Below are 22,220 nucleotides of genomic sequence, written 5' to 3'. Positions count from 1 at the left end.
GTGCGTGCATTGCGGTATCTTACGCCTCACTGAAACTGTGCTCATCTTGCATGTCTAAATCATAATCATACAATAAATATTTGGCACAAGCCCATCAGAATTAAAACAAGACATACTTAAACTAAAAGCAGGTTGCTATATTCTGTTATCTTTGCACTCCTTTTTCAATGTCTAGTTATCAATGAAAACCTGATTGCAGGAAAAAACAGATATATGAAGAGTAGGCCAACAGATATATGAACAGTAGGCCACTAGTCTGAATAGAAGCTTATTTACATTTACCATACTGTATGATTTACCAATACTCAGAGGTGGAAAACTCCGGCTTCAGAAAGTAAAAGTCCTGCCAGGTAGAGGAGCTAATTAGTGAAATCACCTTGTTTAGTGAATGGCTCGAACAAATACATGGTAGGACTTTTACTCTCTGAAGCTGGGGTTTTCCACCTCTGCCAATACTGTATTAAAGTTGTACTTGTGATATACTGACAATACTGTTTTTAACAATGTAAACATAACAATACATATCACATTGGGCGAGACATCTCATGTCTTACTAGAACACTGGGTAAACGTACCTTAAGCAGCTTGTAATAGCTCCTAATACATTGAGCACCCATCTTATACATTCAGTGTGGTGGCTTTCAAAATACAGTACTGATATGCCACTATAAAATATTCATCTATACTATACAGAGTAATAAACTATGGAATTAATATTCAGTGTACGTGAATTGTACATTAATACTGTGATGTTATCATGTCATATCAGCCCTTCTCAGACTAAACAGAAGTTCTCGACGCGTGCACATCCGAGCGTGGCAAAGTGACAGTGCACTCACTGGAAATAGCTGTCCAATAAAACCCCAGAAGGCCAAATAATAACGATAAAAATCCTCCCAATCACTGGTGTCCAATGAGATCGTCTCCACAAAAGTCTGAGGGATTCAGTCCATCGGGGTCCAATCCAGGACATGCATGATTCATGCATTCTCCATTCGCAGAGTGATGGCAAACTCCAATGACATTTTCGACACACCAGGGACAGTCACTTTAATCACTTCTACAGTTGGCTACCAGATTTTGCGTGATATATTATGAGCATAACTTGTCCATATGATGTCGGTAATTATCTTTTTTCCTGAAGACCTTTTTTTCACTGGATTGTGAATTTGTATGTCAAAAATATACAAACATGTACAGTTCGTTACATACCTCAGATATGTCTCCTCTACATTCTACTGATTTTAAGTCAACTTTAAATGTCCACAAAGTCAACCAGTGAAGTGGTGGCAAACTAATGTAGATTTAGATTTGATTAATATTCATGCGATTCAGAAGCTAACAAGATTTGTCTGGACAACACTGTCACAGACAATCTCCAAACATCTGAATCAGCATAAACAAGGAGCTTAAGACCTAGTTACTCATCCTGAAACAAAATGTTATATTTCATTTGGATTAATTAACCTGTTTGTAAATCATTCCATGTCAGAAAAGGAGGTCCTTTGTTTTGTGTATTTCCAGTGTTCCATTATTCCACTGGAATTATTCAAGGAAAAAAGTGATTCAATGTTGAAGGTTGTCTCTGTGTTCCAGAGTAAGATGTTTTCAGTGTAGCCCAATACGTCAGGGTCTCTGTGTTAAACGGCGATGCGTTTCTGGTGTGGCCCGATAGATTGGGGGTCTCTGCGTTTACTGGGGATCTGGTTCTGTTGTGGCCTGCCGGGGTGTTGTCTCCATGCCTCCCTTAGGTGCGCCGGCCGGTTGGGTGACAGAGGGGGCCGTCGTGTCACCTCACCAGGCCAGCGGAGAGGGTGAGGCCATTCTCGGGCTCCGTGGGTTCTCCGGGGCCTGGATCTCGCTCAGCGCCCTCTGCAAACGAAACCCGTCACTGCAAAGCCAGCGGCACCCTCATGGCTTAAACCAGGAGGGTCAAACTCCGCTCCTGGAGGACCTGTGCACCTACCGGTTTTACTTCCAACCAGTTCTCAAGGATTAATTAGTCCTGATGTATAATTAGCTGCATTCACTCCTGTGCTGCCCCAAAAATACACAGCAGTGATATATTTCTTGTACAAACTGCAACAGCAGAGGTGCCTTTCTTAGAAATGTGCAAATGGTCGACCTGAACAAATGATCACGCTAATTAAGTCGTTCAATAAGAGCAGCGGTTAGAGGTAAAACCAGGACACACTCCCCCCGTCTCCAGGAACTGAATTTGACAGACACAGTCAACGGGACAGTGAAGGTCCATATCCTTTCAGGAGTATATTCAGTACTGCCTTGTAGAGCATCACACTCAGTCTGTGGGATGTATATTCAAAGTAAACTTTAAACGGAGTGGTTCTATTGAGACAGAAGACAGTGGAATTCCATTCCATCTTCCAGAATTACTAAATAATCTGCTAATTCCTCTCGCAATAGACATTTTATTCAAACTTGAATGTTGATGGTTATAAGTGAGTACTAGTGAGTACTAGTACTATTTTTGTACCAAGCATTTTAATAGGTCGGCTATATGACACCAATGTCTTTAACATCAGCACAAAGGAAATGTCACTTTCCCTCTGATCAGCATATTGAGATATTTAGCACTGCATACATCACATACATGTTAAATGAAATTTCTGGCACTTCATAGTTTTACAGAGAGATGCTACTCCACTGACTTTATCTGGACAACTCACAGTGCACTGAGAGCCATGTGAAAAAGGAACCCTGGCTGACCTACACACTGTGAATTCCTAGCTAAACAAAGCCAATCTGTCTCAGTGCTATGGGTTTCGGGTCGTTTCTGGCAGATGACAACCATTTTCGAAATGAGGCCTAGCCTTCTGATTGGACCACTTAGGAGTGGGTGGGTCCAGCATACTCATCCGTACCAACGTACTTTCTGTAAGGACCTGCGTAGTGGTGGGCAGTAGCTCACCTCAAACTTGGTGATGAACTCAGCGAAGATTCCAAAGAAGCTCTCAGTGGTGGTGGCTTTGCTGTCCTCTCCAAAGAAGGAGGCCACCTTGGCGAACTCGTCCATGGCCCGCTGCTGCAGGGACTCCAGGGACTGCACCACAGGGTGGCTGTTCTCCAGGAAGCTCTGAAGCACCGTGGTCAAGGAAGCCCCTGTTTGTACGTGTGTGCGTGTGTGTGTGTATGTGTGTGTTTGTGCATGTGCATGTGTCTGTGTGTGCATGTATGTGTATATCTGTATAAATATGTCTACACATTGTTGTGCTTGTGTGTGTGCATGTACATGCATGTGTATAACAGTCTCAATGTCTGCATGTGTGGCTGTGTTTGTGCATGTGTCTGTGTGTGCATGTGTATGTGTGTGCATGTATGTGCATATCTGTATAAATACAGTATGTCTACACATTGCTGTGCTTGTGTGTATGTGTGTGTGTACATACATGTGTATAAGAGTCTCAATGTGTGCATGTGTGGCTGTGTTTGTGCATGTGTCTGTGTGTGCATGTGTTTGTGTGTATATGCGGATGTTCTTGTGCATGTGCCTGTATGTTGAATGTAGACATGTGTGTGCAGGTGTGTGTTTGTATATATGTCTGCATGTATGTTTATGTGTATATATGTGTGTGACTGCTTTGAAGTGTGTGTATTTATGCACACATGCAAGTGTTTGTGTCTAGAGGACTGTGTCTAAGATACACTCATCACAGCTGCAAAGCGATCCTCTGGTGTGGCAGGCATCTTCTGACAGGCTGTTCTGATTTCGCTGATGGTGGCCTGGAGGTCATTAAGGTCTGACGTAATCGTTCTTTGATTAACTGCCGGGAGAAGAGATAAAGTCACAGTGAATACCAAAATAAAACCGCAATGTGGCCTTGTTTAAAAATATCTGTACGTACAAGTATTTAACCTCGCTGACAAAGGAAAATTTATTAATGCTTCGACCTATTAGTCCCAAAGTACACAAAACAAGATAGCCATTTCTGGGACTGTGCAGAGTGATCATTTGTCATGTCTTGTACATACATTAATCTTTCCCCCACAGCCCCTTAGACCTGACAGACAGAACTGCGGAAACCAGAATGAACATGACATTAGACATGCAGTGGCACATTAATTAAGCATCGAGCTTAATCACCTTTTTCCATTTCAAGTCACAGAGCTTCATAAATGATGCATGACATCACCGGAGAGTTGATGAAAAATTATTCACTTCACACCCTTAATGTTTAATCTGAATCTGGTTGATAGACTGGATTCTTCATTTTGCACCTGCGGGCACCTGAACAGATGTCTTAGCAAAAGATCTCTTTTTTTAATACCCATAATATTATTTCCATCGGGCGCAGGAAGTTGAAGTTACCTTTGGCAGCCAACGGCACTGTCGTAAGGTCCTTGGCGAAGCCCAGAACGTCGGGGAAGTGTTGGCTTAGTGATTTGGCGAGGATGTGGAGGAAGGTGGACTTTCCGTCCACCGTTTTGGTGGTGCTGAGCTGTGAGGTTGTGAGAAAGTGGCGACGTTATGCATATATAACTTACTTTTTTGTAGTTTTGCAGTTTTTCAGTATCATAATGAAGATACCCAGTTTCACCTAAATGTTGCATCGCACTCATGTCCTCATTTTTGTTCAACACTTCATGCTGTTTTCTTCTCCTCAATGACAAAATGTAAATGTAAATGTTAATGTAAATTTAATGAAGCTTTCATCAGTTGTGACAGACACGCTGTCTCTGCTCTGTAGATGTAACACTATGCTTTATTGCTTATTTGGCTGGTAGATATCCCTGCCTGAGCTGACAAATGACTGGCTTCTCGCACATTAACCTTTCATGCAGCTGGATATTACTGTACGCAATTCAAGGTAAGTGCCTTGGCTCAAGGGTGCAATAACCACGTCCATCACTGGAATAGAACCAGCTGATTCTCAGTCCAGTTCCTTGAAATCATATATTATATAAGCCATGTAAGCCACTAAAATGATTATAATGGCACACCATCATAATCATTTGGTGCAGTTTTTAAACTTTTCAGCTGCCTTCTTGGCCAGGCCTCCTTTGTAAAAGATCCCATTTCAGAGCAGATTTGCCTGGTTCAATAAAAGTTACATAAATCAAACAAAAAGCTGTAAAAGTGTGTATATAGTACATTGTGCATTGTGCATTGTGTGTACATAGTACATTGTACATTGTGCATTCTTGTCAGTACTTCGGCCCCCTAGCTATTGTTTTGGTGTTTCTCCCTCTCTGTCAGTGTCATCCATGTGCTTTTGTATACAGTGCCCATGTGTTCCGGCCCTGCCCCGCTCTCCGCCCTGTCCCCGCCCACTTGATTACCTGATTATCTGCCTGCCTGCCCACCTGCATCCTGTCTCCTCGTCAGCCCCAGCCCTTTATATTCCCTGCTTGTCTCTGTCTTGCTTCCAGTCCATCTTGGTTTTTGTCTGATTCGTACCCGCCGGACTATTCGCTGTTGTTGCTTTCGATCCCAACTCCTGCCTGACTTCTGAGCTCGTCTCTGTCTGCCGCCCTGCCTTGATTGCCTGATCAGCCTGCCTACCCGGTTTACCCAGCCTGTTCCTGTTTTTTGTTCTTCTCTGCCTTCGGACTGCCTGCCTGGTTTTGACCCTGCCTGTTCTGCCATTACGCTCTTGTCCTACAATTCCAATAAACCACTTGGAACCTGAGTACGTGTGGTCTACGTCTGAGTCCGTGCCTGAACACTGACAATTCTCTGTACATAGTACTTTGTACATTGCAGAAACGGAAGTATAATCCTGACTGATGTCTTCGTCCCATTTTGATAATTTTGGCTTTAATTGTATGTGTTCAAAAGATATGTAAGTGACCCTTACAAAAATGTCTGGTGTCTCCAACCAATCACTTTTCCTGTTTTTTTTTCCCCCCTCACTGAGAAACCCTCGGTGACTGTAAACTTACCCACCAATAACACTGTAGGACATACCTCAGTGAGGAAGTTAATTTTGAATCCTGTTTTCTTATTGCTTTTGGGTTGACCATTGTTCAGATAGTTCCCCATGGCAAGAACAAACTGTAGGGAGAGAGAGGAGGAGAGAGGGAGCAACAGGGAACAGTATCAAAGCCGTAATTAACAGATACCCACTCAGCGCACACATTCCCACAATGAGTCAAAACTGAGTGAGTCCACATGACTCAAAGCTGTCACACTGGGATAACATTATCAAACTGTTTTCAACCCCTGCTCTGGTCCATGTACAGGGCTTCCTCTCACAGTGCCCTCTCTCACTATGCCAATGAGCACATAACTGATAATGGATATGGTCTGCTGCAGTCTTTCCCATAAGATTCCAAACATTATTGCACCCCACTGAGGAGGAAAGAAAAGTAAACTGAAACCACTTTCAGCTGGAAATGAAAACACACTTCTTTATCTACACTGGCTGTAATTAGAACAACACAGCTTCACTAACACAAAATAATTGTCACTTCTCTTTTATTCATCTAGCACAGGTAAATCTACACCTGCCTGCTGCAGTGTCTGTGAATGATTTAAGTGACACTGTTACACTGTACGTATCTCTATTTTGGGCGAATCAGTAATATCTACTGCTACTCTGTGTGACACTCAAAGGCAGTGTCTTGAGACAGACAGGCCATCGCCGTCACGCGACCCAACTGTTCTTTGGAGATGCTGTCATCATTTCCCATTCTTTCCAGAGTTCTGCCTTCAGTCATGCCCATTTGTCAAAACCACAGTAAGATCTGTGGAAGAAGCAACATGAATGCTTGTGATCTTTGTTTTGTTCCATGACTTTGACTTTTATTAGAGTCACGTGGACGTATGCTATACACGCCATTCTAAAAATAAAAGCAGGCAGGTGATTCTTATGCTGCCAGCATTCTGCTTATCAGAATTATACTGTCTGTGAAACTACGTTTCAACTTGCCAATAAATGCTTGCAAGCTATAAAAGTCCAGAAATGCTGTGATATACTGCATTAAATCCCTGGTGACCTGCTGCGTTGGGCTTTGTGTACTGTGACTGTGAACTGCATCAATTTATCCTTTGCCACGTGTGCCTCTTGTGCTGCTTCAATACTTAATGATTTCTTTTTTTATTTTTGCATGAAATTTGTAAAAACGTGAAGCTCAAAGTCATTTTATTTCCATCTGTGAATAAAGGTTACAGGCTGTGTGTGTGTCTAACAATGAAAACGGGAGCCCTTTTTGTTACATTCTGTGTATTACAGTGAGACAGGCCCTATTGGGACTGTGTATTATTGTCAGAGGCCCTTCAGGGTCTGTGTATTACAGTAAGAGGCCCTTTAGGGTCTGTGTGTTATAGTGAGAGAGGCCGTATTGGGTCTGTGTGTTATAGTGAGAAAGGCCCTATTGGGTCTGTGCGTTATAATGAGAGAGGCCCTATTGGGTCTGTGTGTTATAGTGAGAAAGGCCCTATAGGATCTGTGTGTTATAGTGAGAGAGGCCCTGTGCGTCACAGGGAGAGTGATAGAGACAGGCTCTGGGAGTGAGGTGAGAGAGGCTGTACCTCCAGGATCTTTGCCAGTTTCTTGCTGCTCTGGAGCTCCTGGGAGGCCTTGCAGATGCATTCGTAACCTCCCCTCATCTCCTCCGTCTTCTCCTGCAGCGCGGTCTTAAAGTGCAGGCTCCGCAGACGAGTCTTATACTCTGGCACTGACAACATCTGGAGACGAATAGGAGTGCACACACACACACACACACACACACACACACAGATGTGCACATGCACACACACACACACACACGTGCACACACACACACACACACACACACACACACACACACACACTGCATATTAATTTGACAGAAAGCCAAACCAAAGCCAGACATTACTGTCGGAGGCTGTGTCTCCACAGCTGAAGCCCTCCCCAGCCCCGCACCTGCAGGACGAACTGGTCGGGCTCGCTGAGCTTGCTGGGGTCGTCGCTGTACTGCTCGTACTGCTTGACCTCGTCCTCGTCAGGGGCGTAGAGCAGCAGCTGCTTCAGGTGCGAGGCCTCCAGGCGGTCCGTGCTCATGGTCATCAGCACCTGCCGCAGCTCCGCCGGCAACAGCTTCAGGTGGGCAATCAGGATGGCTGCAGGGGTCAGAGGTCAGGACACATTCAGAAATTCTACTTACTGAGCACATATTCAACTCTGTGTGCCTGACATTGAAAACTCTTTCTTTGACATTGCCGAAGCTAAATGCTTCTGGATTTGACATCTCATTGTGCATTACTGAAGGGACAGGATTGAGGACAGAGCATCCAAAGTTCAGTAAAATGTATATATACAGTACATTCTGTGTGTGTACCGTATATCTCTCACTCTTCTTAACTTCTACAACTATGTCAGACGTCAAGTATCACCCAGGGAGAATATATATCATACATTTCTGGAGAAGGTCATTGAGTAAATTAACCCCAAGAAAGACTAATTGTACTGTACATTGCATTAAACATAGCACAAATCAACCCAATAGCCTTTACACTCTGTAAATTCTTGGTAAACACCTGCACTTAGTCGTATATTCTCAAATACAGTAGGCCTTGTTTTCATGTGATGGTGGCACAGAAATGTATTTAGAAGTATTCAGATTGTGGACCTTTGACTGGACTTATTATATTAATACTTTATATACATATTTGTGTGTATGTATATATGTATATAGTATAAATGCATACATATGTGTGTGTTTATAAATGTACACACATGGACACACACATATGCATATATATGGCACTGTAACTAAATACAAAAATCTATTATACCTGTAAGGGGTTACCACACACCAAAAAGACGTGACTTACACTATCACAAATGGCTGTGCGAAGTCACTCAAAGGTCAGAGGCCAGAGGTCACAGATGGAGGGCTGTGTGATTGGCAGTGGGGACACAACGTGAACATACTCACAGGCATTGTAGGCTTTTTTGTGCGAGAGAATCTCAACCACGTCTTTCTTTTTAAAAGTCTCGGGCGTCGGGGCCGGCTCTGGAAGAGAGACTGACACATTAAATTCTCTGTGTAAGGATGCGTCCTCCCATCGCCGGCAGCAGAGACAGACGACAGCGGAGACGATGGTGATGGAAATGGGTAAACGCCACCTGGTGGAGGGTGGAAGAGGTACATTTGAGACGCTTGAACAGCAGAAGAGACAGAGTGGAAGGTGGGGAACAAAGAAGGGGGGGGAGAGAAAGAAAATGCAAGAGGGAGAGAAGAAAGGCAGAGAGGGTGGGAGAGATTGATGTGGCCATAATGATCTGGAAAAAAATAGAATGACAACATTCAAAAGCAAGATAGAAGACCATACGAAACTGATTTAAACATCTTTATGTAACATGGAAAAAATTCTCCTATTTGTCAGGCTGGGTGTAGAGAAGAGTGGGCTGAGAACTTTTGAATTTGTCATTTATTGTCCTACTCCGTTCATGCTACTGCAGACCAAATAAACAAAGTAAGAAAACAGCACAAAAGTAGGTCAGGGCAATACTCCCAGCTAGGCTGCTGTTGCCATTTGTCCAAGCCTCTCTCAAGTCACATAAATCAAAAGCTATTTTTAGCAATGGCAGGCTGTAAATATGACCCATTCCCGCTTCACACTGGGCAACAGGGGGCGTCCTTGCTCTCTGACAGCGGTGTGTTGCTGTGGCGACGGAGAGCGCACTCACTGAGGCTCTTCTGCGTTCCGAAGTGCAGCTCCAGGTCCAGGTACTTCACCATGTCACTCAGCTTGTCGTAGTCGGAGTCCTCGCCGAGCTGTGGGGGCACAGAACGGCCGTCTTTTACACTGCCTACAGCGCGGCGTCTGCTTTTAGAACCTACTCATTTCTCACACCCTTGGCTCTGTGGAGCCGTCTGAGTGTGCTGTCCTCCCTCAACCAGTTTTGCCTCACTCCTGACACCCAGGCAGAGCTTGGGTGTTAGGGATGACAAATGAGAATGTCCTAAAGTGGACACCGTGCCAGTGGAGCTTAAATAAAGCACACAAATCTACAGATTATTAATTCTGATCTCTAGGCCTTTTAAGCAAATATTACAGATCAGATTACAAATCAGACATACAATATAGCTCATGTTAACACTCCAGATATTACTAACCTACATAAAATAGATATTACAGATTTATAGATTATATATAGATATCATATATTGAACGGTATACTATGGAAATGACAAACAATAGCTATAACAGACAAATATTTTGGAGTTATGGATTGATATACACGTAGACATGTACCCTAGAGAATAAATAGTAAGCTGACAAAAACAATAAATAACATGTATTACAAATAGATGATGTTGATGTTACTGATACTGTTACAGATACGATGAGGAAGGCCAGGGATGCAGGCAGTGCCCCCGCCCTCACCTGGCCCCAGATGGTCCCCTCGGAGTTCTCCACCTGCTCCCAGCGCAGCCTCTTGACGTTCATGTGGCTGGAGTCGGAGCGCTGGGGGGCAGGGCAGGGCAGCGGGGGCGGGACGCAGGGTGGGGGTAGGGGCGGAGGGGGCGGGGGCTCTTTCTGGGACTGGGGCGTCTGGGAGCCCTGGTTGGAAGGGTGGATGGGTTGGTGTGCGCCGCGCTGGAGGGAGTGGAAGGCGGATGGCGCCGGCTCCGCCGGCTGGGCCTGGTGGGCCTGGCGCATCTGCTGCAGCGGGTGGACCTGGTGGGTGGGCTGGGGAGACGCCTGGCGCTTGTGGGTCTTTTGAGTCTGTTGAGTCTGTTGAGTCTGTTGAGTCTGTTGAGCCTGGTGGGCTTGCTGAGCCTGAACACTCTGATGCGTCTGCTGAGCCTGATTAGCTTTTTGAGTCTGAACGCTCTGATGAGTTTGCTGAGCCTGGCGAGCTTGTTGAGTCTGAATGCCCTGGTGAGTCTGGTGAGTCTGTTGAGCCTGATGAGCTTGTTGAGTCTGAATGCCCTGGTGAGTCTGATGAGGTTGTGGAGCCTGTTGAGCTTGTTGAGCCTGAACGTTGTGGTGAGCCTGGTGAACCCGCTGAGCCTCGTGAGCTAGCTGAGCCTGGAGCTTGTGCATCTGCTGAGCCTGGTACATTTCCTGGAGGGAGCGGCCTTGCTGGGTGGGCTGAGGGGAGGGGTGCCGCTGGTGAGCCTGGTGGGCCTGGTGCATCTGCGGCAGGGGGTGGCCTGGGTGAGCGGGTTCTGGAGACGGGTGACGCTGGTGGGTCTGCTGCGCCTGTTGAGCCTGTTGGGCTTGTTGAGCCTGTTGAATCTGGTGAGCATGGTGCATCTGCTGGAGCAGATGGCTCGGGTGAGCAGGGTCAGGCGATGGGTGACGCTGGCGCGCCTGTTGAACCTGCTGAGCTTGCTGCATCTGGTGCATTTGCTGAGCCTGGTACATTTCCTGGAGGGAGCGGCCTTGCTGGGTGGGCTTAGGAGACGGGTGCCTCTGGTGAGCCTGGTGAGTTTGCTGAGCCTGCTGGGCTTGTTGAGCCTGTTGGGCTTGCTGAATCTGGTGAGCTTGGTGCATTTGCTGGAGCAAATGGCTGGGGTGAGTGGGTTCGGGGGATGGGTGACGTTGGTGAGCATGGGCCTGTTGTGCTTGTTGAGCCTGCTGGGCTTGCTGAATCTGGTGGGCTTGGTGCATTTGCTGAAGCAGATGGCTGGGGTGACCAGGTTCAGGGGAGGGATGCCGTTGGTGAGCCTGGGCCTGTTGGGCTTGTTGAGCCTGTTGAGCCTGTTGGGCTTGCTGAATCTGGTGTTGGTGCATTTGCTGAAGCAGATGGCTGGGGTGACCAGGTTCAGGGGAGGGATGCCGTTGGTGAGCCTGGGCCTGCTGGGCTTGTTGAGCCTGTTGAGCTTGCTGAATCTGGTGAGCTTGGTGCATTTGCTGGAGCATATGGCTCGGGTGAGTGGGTTCGGGGGATGGGTGACGTTGGTGAGTATGGGCCTGTTGTGCTTGTTGAGCCTGCTGGGCTTGCTGAATCTGGTGGGCTGGGTGCATCTGGTGGAGCAGATGGCCTGGGTCACGGGTGGGGTCTGGAGATGGGTGACGTTGGTGAAGCTGGGCCTGCTGGGCTTGCTGGGCCTGGTGCATCTCCTGAAGCAGGTGGCTGGGAGTGGGTTGGGGAGACGGGTGGCGCTGGTGCACCTGCTGCAGGGCGTGGCCAGGCTGCCTGGGCTCGGGCGACTGGTGAGGCTGCTCCCGGAGCTGCTGGGTGGGTGTGGTGGGCTCAGGCGAAGGGCGCGGGGGGAGGGACTGGTGAGTCGGGTGGACCTGCTGGAGGGCGTGGCCGGGCTGGCTCACCGGGAGGGGCGGGAGGGACTGGTGGGACAGGAGCTCCTCCCTGGTGGGCAGGACCTTGTGCAGGGACTGGCGGTGTGGCAGGATGGCACGGGGCGGCGGCGGCGGGGGCGGGACCGGGTGGCGGTGGTAGGGCAGGTGCAGTCTGGGAGAGTGCTCCGGGGTGAGGCTGAGGGGCAGAGGGGGGTCATTAAACTGTATGGGTGGGGGCGGGGGCGGGCTCTGGGGGGGAGGGGGGATGTGCTCGGAGCTGGACGAGTACGTCAGGGAGCTGGCGTCCCCGCTGGTGCTGCGGCACTCACTGGGGCTGCTCAACTCATGGGACATGAAGACCGCCTCCTCCTCGTCCTGGAAACTCATCTGGAACGAGACCGTTTTATCATCACCCCCGGGCATAATGCCCTCACAGAGGGGAGCCTACGCAGTTTCCATTCCACGCGTTATAATTAACCTGTCTATATACCCTCCCACATTGCTTCAAACATATCAGCCAAACAATTTTCCCAGGAAATGACCTTGTTTTGGGGGCAGGACATGTCTAGTAATGTCAAGACCACCCCTCTGCTATAAAGTTAGTGTGGACACATCTGTAGAGTCATGGACAACATTCTGCTCTCCTCTCTACTGTCCATAGGCATTTTAAACTTTAGTGCCATTCACACCTCCTATTTTGCAGTTTGTCCTTAACTTTTACTGACAAAATTAGTGCTGAGGATAAAGTTCTTAACATTTTTGGTTAAAATGTTATGTAGTGGGTCAGAATATTTGAATACAATTGATTATATCTTTTTAATGCTTTCACAGTTTTGTGAACTCGCCCACTGCAGATGTTAAAAATATTGTGTAAAGCTAGTGACACTTGCTTAAATTTGCTATTCAACGCTAATGCCGAACGTGAGAGCCAGAGCACTGAACAGCCATCTCAGTTTCTCTGTGAAATGTGTGTGTGTGTGGGGGGGAAAGGGAGAGGGCTACCTCCTCATAGTCGTTCTCGGGGTTCAGGAAGTCGTCCACGACAGTGATGCGGTGGCCCAGCTGCTCGCTCAGGGCGTCCAGGAACTTGTCGGTGTCCATGCTGCGCGGGGGGCGGGAGAAGGTGAAGCGCTTCTTGCGTCGGGCTGAAGGGGGGCTGGGGGGGTAGTCCAGGGGTGGGGGCGAGGGCGGGGGGCTGTCCAGGCTGATGTAGGGGTTGGTCTCGCTGCCAGGGGGCACCGGTGGGTAGCCCTGCGGGCTGGGCAGGGGCTCCTCCCAGGCCATGTGGGGGGCAGGTTTACGACTGCCTGCAGGGAGACAAAAACATCCCACTGTTCAATGCACTCCTGCAGGGCTACCCAACACCGCTCCTGCAGGGCCAATGCGGCACTGGTGATGCAGTGAAATACATCATTATCCTATACTTCCTGAGCATTACACATCATTGTAGGCATATATGTAACTACTTCCGTGGTGAAACTCACAACAAAGTGCTGAGTTTACTGAGTTTTGAATGTATCTTCATCCAACCTTCTCTCTGCATTTCGTTTATCTACTACAATATTGAAAAGTTCTTAGGACCATTTTTGGTATCATTTGAAATTTGCTTCTACAAGAGCCCTCTGGCAAACATTATTTCTTTTTTAACTCTGGCGCACATTTTAAGTGTGTTACGTTTTTACTCTCCAAACTGTTTTTTAATGCATTTTGTAAAATCTGTTCTGAATTAAACTCCTCCACAAGATTTCTTTATCCTCTGTAAAGACCGCTTCCACAGTGCACTGAAATGAATTTATACTGCATTTCAAGAATAATTTGTAAGCTGTAAGTTTTTCCCTGTCTATGTTGCTTGAATTTTTCTCATCTTATTAAAATTGCCTATATTTAGCAAGAAAAGGTATACAGTATGCATGCGTATATGTAGGTTTGAGTATGTGTGTCTGTTGTGTTTATGTGCGAGTGTGTTTTTGTGTGAATGTGTTAGTGTGTGTGTGTGTGTGTGTGTGTGTGCGCGTGTGTGTGTGTGTGCGCATGTGTGTGTGTGCGCATGTGTGTGTGTGTGTGTGTATGTATATGTGTGTTATTGTGAGTGTGTGTGTTAGTGTGTGTGTGTTTATGTGTGTACCTGCGTCACCGTGCAGGGAGGGCAGGGAAGAGTGTGCCAGGGCCTCAGGGTCCACCAGAGTCTCCGGGGCAGGGGGGGGCCGGACCTTCATAGACTTTGACTTGGGCTTCTTTGCCGCATACACACCCTCCAGCTCTGCGTACACTGCCGACAGCTGCAGACAGACAGAGGGACAGGGACACACACACAGGGAGAGAGAGGGAAAGTGACCGAGAGAGAGATGAAGGAGAGAGAGAAGCAGAGAGGAGGAAAGAAACAATAATAGAGACAAAGAGAGAGAAGGAGTGCAGAGGGCAGTCAGAGCAGACATAATTATGATAACGTATAATTATGTATAATATAATAATGTACTTAATGGACTTTAATAAGCAGTGGTATCAGGGAGCTGGATTTGTAATTGGGGACTGCAGGTCTGAATTTACTTCACTGTATCCAGCTATATGGAAAATACATAGTATTACATGATCTGCCCTGATCAGTGTACCAGCTGCATGAATACATGTAATGAAATGGGTGGGAGGGTACCAACATTTGTCAGGTTGGGGGTCTCTGGCAGGGACGTCCCATCTCCGGATTGCCTCTCTCCCGGGGTCAGCCTCATCCCCACCTCTGTGGGTTCCTGATGAATCCCTGAAATAAAAACGGGGTACTCTCGAAAACTGGACACAAAGCTAGCTCTCGCTTTCTCTATCTCTCTCTCTCTCTCTCACACACACACACACACACACACACACACACACACACACACACTCACACACACGCATGCACCAGACAGGCAGGCAAACCCCATCCTCTGATCAAACCATCACGTTCAATCGATCAAACCGATCAACTCCACTTTTTTGCTCTCAACAAGGTAGATTTCACAAAGTGCTTCAAGTAGAGAAATACTCAGAGTGTATAACTTAGAAACAATGTTAGTTTTAGAAGATACAACTTGAAAGGAGGAGTAATGATGCTCTGGCAGCAGAGAAATCACATGGAGTGACAGCATTTGAAGCTACAAAATGTGATCAAACTACACCTGATATAAGAGAGATGCCCTAAATGAGCACCTTATTGATATAAATAGCAGAGTCTCACAAAAGTTATTTCCTCTTGAGGGCATGAAAGAACACAAACATTTCCCCCCTCTCTGAAAATTGCAAAAACAGGTACAGTTTTGTCAAGTATAAAAAACAGCGCATCTTTTAACTTCTAAAAGCTGCAGGGAGAAGGCATAAAAAATGAATGCCCGACTCGCTATCTAATTTACACTTAAGTTTATGAAGCCCGAGAGACACCACGTTGGAAGGGAAATCAATGTTTTATTTCTCCATTAATCATTACCCTCCACAGTATGGCAACACAGCGCTCTCTGAGTAATTGCCTTTATATAACCCTGTGAATACGGCGTAGCTGGAAGCTCGGTGGCTCCGTGCAGATCAAACACAGCAACAAAAATAAGCAACGACTGATGGTTATTTGCAGGGAGGACATTGCAGTTACATTTAGAACGTGCTGTATAAGTCAGAGACAGATTTGTCAGAATGGCTCTACTCATCGCAGATTATTCACCGTGAGACCGTATGGGATGGGACTAAATCATAACCTCATGTAAAGTAGCATTTTAAATCACTTTGGAAATGTGAGCGTTTAGTCTTACAGTTGTAAATAACCTGGATATCTGCATACATCAGTGTATATCAGGTGATTTGGCATCAGCAGCAAGTGTTTCAGTGTCAGTCATGTGCAATTCATTGTCAGTACAGATTCAGTGTCTTTAGTGAATGATTCAGTGTCAGTGGCGAATGATTAGGTGTCAGTGGTGAGTGAGTCAGCATCAGCAGTGAGCGATTCATTGTCATTAGTGAGTGATTCATTATCAGTCTAGTGGAGTCGTACCCATGCCCAGGTGAGTGCCGATGATGAGGTCATCGGAGCTCCTCCCCCTCACGCTGCTCCTGTAGGTCGTCCCCGTCACCCTCATGGAGCTGCTGCGCCGATGGGGCTCGGGGGCCGGGTCAGGCTCCGCTGCTGCAGCTGAGACACAAAGGGTCAGAGCTCTCACTCACACACAGATATGAACATACACTCACACACACACGTATATATATACTCTCACCTACACATGCACACATACATGTACACACATACACTCCCGCTTACACACATATACTCGTGCATACGCGCATACAGACATACACAAGCACATGTACTCACACACATTATGATAATTACTGTTACCATGTACCCCTACACAAATACACAATATATTCTCTCACACACACACACGCACACACTCACACATACTCACATCCGCAGAGCAGAAGTATTGGGGAAAACACACGCGTACGTACACATATGTGCACAGAGGAACCCCCCCCCCTCCCCTGACTGCCCGCACGCACCGGCTGCCTTGAAGCCGAGGAAGCGGGAGATCTTGCTCTGGCAGTGCTCTTGCTCCTCGTAGGTCAGCAGTTGGTAGATGAACTGCCAGATCACCTGCTTGGCTGGGGTGTCCAGCAGGGGGAATACATCCACAATGAGGGTGTCCACGTTCCTGCCCGAAAGAGCACAGGAGGCTTCAGCTCTCCCCTGGTCACCTCCCACCAACCCAGAGAAGGACTACGTTCTCCACAAAGCTTTTCAAAAAGCAGAATAACTAACAGCCCTGAATGCGTGAGGCAACTGAGGCTCCTGTATCAGCAGTAAGGACATGTCCCTCTCTTTGCAGTTTGGACTGGGAGCTGAGTTTGTGTCTTGTGAACCCAAAGAGTTCTGATGGGTTGATGGGTAGATGGGTGCTTGTGAACAGTAAGGCCATTACTACATTGGTTAAGATTCTTATTCACTATTGATATGTAAAGAATCTTTGAAGCAGCATGCAAAAAATGCATTACTGGTCTGTTTGCTCAACAGTGCTCACAGATAGCAGTCATTACCATGTTTTTGTAGCTATCAACCAGAACTCTTTTGTAAAGACAGGAAGTAATAGTGTGTGGGATCTATAGAGTGATTTATAGTCCCTGTCAATGGACTATGTTGAAGTTTTTGCAGTTACCATACGGTCTACTGCCTTAGGAAAAATGCCTGAGGATGATGAGGGCAAAATGTGCTTTGCGCACCTGATTGCAGGCCTTCTATTTATTTTCTCTACCCTAGTTCTGAGCACTAGAAAAGTCTATTTTAAGCTCAGTGGCTTGTGTATCATTCACGTTTGCAATCTAAAGATTCTCTTTGAGCTATTTCCTGATGGCACGCCGTGCATTTTGTCTCTCCGCTGTCGCCGTACCTGTGCTGGAAGAAGGCCTCCAGGGCCTTGCAGATGGCGTAGCGCTCCTGGTGGGTGAGGAGGTGCTCCAGCTGCTGGGCGAAGGTGAGGCCGTTGACGCGGATGCTGGGGGGCAGGATCTCGGCCACCCACTGCAGGGAGCTGAGCACCGGCGAGCGGGGCGGGGGCGGGGAGGCCCCCCTGTCCACCGGCTCCGCCTCCACCGGCGGGAAGCCCACAGGCCCCTCCTCCACCAGCAGGGTGGGCATGGCGCCGCTCCCCTGCAGCATGGACACCACCTTCTCATGGGAGCACGTCCTGGCAGGTAGACAGGGTGCAGGGTCACCTCCTAATCTGAAGGTTCAGTTCTAAGGCTGCAGCAAGCTGAGAGTGGACTTTTCAGTACATCCCTGGTCATGCTGACAATGTCTATGGTAACTAAACTATCACGATCAAGCCCACACCTTACCCTCACACCTGACGCTAACACCAATCTCAGCTCAGTCCCTAATCATAACTATACCTTACTGGAACCTAATCTTCATACATTAAGGTAACTACGAAGGTCATTCAGCATTGTGTGCATTTTATTTAACCAATGTGTAACAGAACTGATGAACCACTTTGTCAGCATGAAGCATGACCATTGCAAGGCTTAAGAGCCAGTGATGCTGAGAACAATAATTACATACCATTAGACTACTGCTCTATTATTTGCCAGCTGTCACACCAGAGCAAAATTTTTGAGCAATTTACACTTTCATTGTAGTTACTGTTGTTGGTCATCTGCATGAGCAGGACTTAAGAGGGGAGTAAGACATCCCTCCCACAGGGGTGGAAACAGACCATGTCAACAGACCATGTTGCAGGTTCTAAGCTCAGGTAGGATGCAACCATACCACCCCTTGACCAAGTTACCTAACCTTAATTAGCTGAAGCTCAGCAGCGTAAATGGACAACACCTTAAATACCAGCACGCTGGCCTGCCAAGGCAAGTAAATATTATGTAAGGCTAAGAAAACAAATACCCAGATAATCAGCAGAAGCTGTCTCACGCCGTGGCGTGGGAAGGCAGCGAGTGGTGAACAGGTGGTGAACGAGTGGGAACGTGTTCAGGGTGATTCACCAGCAACTCATGGTTCCTGTTGCTGGCCTGCATGTGTCTCCTACAACATCTCCTGCCTGCTGCTTTCACATTCTGCATCCTGCAGATCTACTGGTCCCATTAAATTAGCTCAGAACAAAAGGACAGTGTAAATCCAACTGCCTCTTTGAGGTAAGAATGGTTTAGTGTACAGTGTACATTTACTGGTGACAGCTGTTCACAAGGAGGCCTCAGAATATGCGGGAGTATTTAGTTCAGCACACGAGTGCCATGCTGGGCAAGGTAACGTGTGCTTAACGTTTCGCAATTCTATCCATTAAGAGGGAAACACAATCAAGTTAAGGACTGAAAATGAAACCCTATTTTGAAGATGACACTAACAATAACAACAACAACAATAGCTAAACTACTGGATAGGTTTCAGGAAAAAGCCCCTGGTGCCCTTTACTGTAATTAATCTTTGTTGGGGTGACCATAACCATGACCGTGACTATTTTCAGTCCATACCGCATGTCCAGTCCATTGAGAAACAGGATGCGGTCTCCAGGTTTGAGGCCTGACTTTTCTGCTGGGCTCCCTAGAAAATCAGATCCAGAACAAGAGACAGTAAAAGAATTCAATAGTGAGGGAGAGAGAGAGAGTGAGAGCAAGAGAGAGAGACTGAAATGGAAAGAAGAGATATTAAACAAAAGGCCATATTTGACACATTTCTGCAATATTGCACACTGCAATTAGCGTGACTCCTAACAGAAATAAAGTCAATTCTTGGCACATCGTATATAATACCCTCCCATAAGGCACAGTCTCTCTCCCTGTGACATTTGAGTGTTGGTCATGTTGCACGCAGGGAGGACAGGAAAGGGGACTTCGCCCACAGACCGGTATGTCTCTCCAACCGGTGCCCACTGAGTCAGCCCTAATGTGGGCGAACATCATCACGCAGACACACAATGTAACACAATGTAATGCATTGTACCCCCCTCAAGGCTCTCACACAGCACACTGTACTGTACCCCCCTCAACCCTCTCACACAACACACTGTTCTGTACCCCCCTCAATCCTCTCACACAACACAATGTAATGTACCCCTCTCAACCCTCACACACAACACACTGTACTGTACCCCCTCCAATGCTCTCACTCAACACACTGTACTGTACCCCCCACAACGCTCTCACAAAACACACTGCACTTTACCCCCTCAACGCTCTCACACAACACACTGTACTGTGCCCCCTCCAATGCTCTCACTCAACACACTGTACTGTACCCCCCAATGCTCTCACTCAACACACTGTACTGTACCCCCCAATGCTCTCACTCAACACACTGTACTGTACCCCCCTCACAATGCTCTCACACAACACACTGCACTTTACCCCCTCAACGCTCTCACACAACACACTGTACTGTACCCCCCTCAACGCTCTCACTCAACACACTGTGCTGTACCCCCCTCAACCCTCTCACACAACACACTGTACTGTACCCCCCTCAATCCTCTCACACAACACACTGTGCTGTACCCCCTCCAATGCTCTCACACAACACACTGCACTGTACCCCCCACAACGCTCTCACACAGCACACTGTGCTGTACTCCCCTCACCCCCTTACTCAAAACAATACACCCCTTTCTACACCGTGCATCTTTTTCTATACCCCATGTCCACAGTGTACCTCTTTCTAAACCCTCTTTACACAATGTACTGAAAGGCTTCCCTTCATCTCCTTTACAACACACCCACACTGTACCACTTTCTACACCACACTTAAACACACTAACTGTATCCATTTCTACCACCCTTAATCACCTCAATATCCCTTTACACAACAGACTTTACCACCTCTGTACTGCTTTACACAATGTACTGTACTGTACCTCTTTCTATAACACACTACTGTACACCCTCACTCTCACACAACATCCTCATCTCTCACTCACCTACTCTTCTATGAATAACATGACACGATGAACACAAATGAATCATTCATTAAAATGAATCACCTCTCCCAGAGGAAAAACACTTCACTCATGTAATCCACATAAAACATATGGGACCACATCATTAATTTGTGGGAAACCATAATTCCTTGTTAAGATACAAGTTTAAATATCCACAGCCTTCCATACAGAATCATGTGAGGGTAAAGCAAACTCATTACTGACAGATGGATGAATGCGTGGTGCTCAGATGATTCACCATCCCTTTCTGTCTATGTTCAGAACACCCACCAACATGTACATTTACCTTTAAAAACATTATATTAACATACACAGAGAAAGTAACACAAATAGGCAATGAGGTACCCAAAAAGATTGAATGTGCAAAGTGAATTATGAAATGTCATGCAGGATTTTTCTTTTTTTTTTCATATCGCTGTACCATAATGCGCGGGGTATGACAGCGAGGCTTCACTGCAGTGTAGGCTCATAATGATCATGGTGTGATAATTAGTCACAGCAATTCTCTCCCAGTAGAGGACACAGCATGGTCAGAAACAGGTCCAGGTGGAAAATTAACTGATTAACCATGATCCAAAGCGTTGCAGAAAAACCTCCCACAGCTCCATAAACAGTGTAAATTGCACACAAAGCATTAACACTTCTGTGCTGTATACAGGAGATGCAGCAAACAAGCTCATTTTTGTGCACCCACAAACACGATTTTTTGGGTCATCATGACTGTCTTAAAAAAAGGAGGGTGTCAACTGCTATGTTTTTGGAACCAGTTCAGTAAGACATAAAACACTCTAAAACAGTGGCTTCATAACTGACACGTACAGTATGTGAGAAAAGACCGACCAGGGGCCAGGTGCACTGAATATAAGATGGCTCCATAAAGCTAGTAATTTGCTGTGATTCGGTCTTTCAAATTCTGTGAGCGGTGCAGGGTCTTGATTATATTCGACATCACACCATTTCTGTTGAAGAGACCTAGATCCGTCATAAAATTCACTGCAAATGCAAATGAGGTTTTGCAGAATACATGAATATGCATGAGCAGCGGTGCTCAGATTGTGTAAGAGTGGGCTACGTGCGGTGACATCACTCCATGAGATCAGGAGAAGGGCTCACTCCGCCCCGTTTGGGGGATCTGGGTCATTTGCTTCTATGGTAAGTCTGATCATGCGTTTTTGCTGGGGAGCTCTGCCATGTGGTTTACGAAGGCTATGGGTTGGATCCTTAACAGCATGCTGATAATATCAGTTGAATGTAAACAAAATAATTATTATAAATAAATAATATTAAAAACAATCAGAAATGAAGTCACCCATCTGATGAAGCGTAATCCACACTGTACCTGGGATGATTGAGTCAATCCAGACTGGAGCATGACCACGGAGGGTAAACCCAAAACTCTTGTTCCCCTTGTAGACACGTACTGTCCTGCAGAGCAACATAGAGTGTTAGAGAGGGGAGGAGCTCTGATGCCCCCATTTAATAATAAAAAAAGGGGCCTTAGCCTAAAGGTTGCCAGTTTGATTCCCACGCAGGGCACTGCTATTGAATACGGACGGATATGTACAGAGGCG

The 22,220-nt window shown here is 46.7% G+C and overlaps 1 protein-coding gene across 1 annotated transcript in view; it reads right to left on the bottom strand.

The window, feature by feature from the left end:
- Positions 1 to 432: 432 nt before the first annotated feature.
- The window catches only part of grid2ipa (glutamate receptor, ionotropic, delta 2 (Grid2) interacting protein, a), a 50,194-nt gene continuing 28,406 nt past the window's right edge, over positions 433 to 22,220 (bottom strand). Inside the window, exons 6-23 of the mRNA XM_036553482.1 lie at positions 21,989 to 22,074; positions 19,190 to 19,259; positions 17,599 to 17,895; positions 16,715 to 16,866; positions 16,209 to 16,346; positions 14,854 to 14,954; positions 14,325 to 14,478; positions 13,202 to 13,506; positions 10,337 to 12,586; positions 9,636 to 9,723; positions 8,881 to 8,970; positions 7,866 to 8,062; positions 7,493 to 7,648; positions 5,927 to 6,013; positions 4,328 to 4,457; positions 3,664 to 3,782; positions 2,930 to 3,094; positions 433 to 1,872 (exon numbers count right to left, since the gene is read on the bottom strand). Coding sequence (XP_036409375.1) covers positions 1,795 to 1,872; positions 2,930 to 3,094; positions 3,664 to 3,782; positions 4,328 to 4,457; positions 5,927 to 6,013; positions 7,493 to 7,648; positions 7,866 to 8,062; positions 8,881 to 8,970; positions 9,636 to 9,723; positions 10,337 to 12,586; positions 13,202 to 13,506; positions 14,325 to 14,478; positions 14,854 to 14,954; positions 16,209 to 16,346; positions 16,715 to 16,866; positions 17,599 to 17,895; positions 19,190 to 19,259; positions 21,989 to 22,074 — 4,663 coding nt within the window. The 3' untranslated portion in view covers positions 433 to 1,794. The remainder of the gene's footprint in view (positions 1,873 to 2,929; positions 3,095 to 3,663; positions 3,783 to 4,327; positions 4,458 to 5,926; positions 6,014 to 7,492; positions 7,649 to 7,865; positions 8,063 to 8,880; positions 8,971 to 9,635; positions 9,724 to 10,336; positions 12,587 to 13,201; positions 13,507 to 14,324; positions 14,479 to 14,853; positions 14,955 to 16,208; positions 16,347 to 16,714; positions 16,867 to 17,598; positions 17,896 to 19,189; positions 19,260 to 21,988; positions 22,075 to 22,220) is intronic.

The sequence above is a fragment of the Megalops cyprinoides genome, chromosome 19, assembly GCF_013368585.1.
Source record: "Megalops cyprinoides isolate fMegCyp1 chromosome 19, fMegCyp1.pri, whole genome shotgun sequence".
NCBI classification, from domain to species: domain Eukaryota; kingdom Metazoa; phylum Chordata; class Actinopteri; order Elopiformes; family Megalopidae; genus Megalops; species Megalops cyprinoides.
This window is presented reverse-complemented; position numbering and strand designations above follow the sequence as displayed.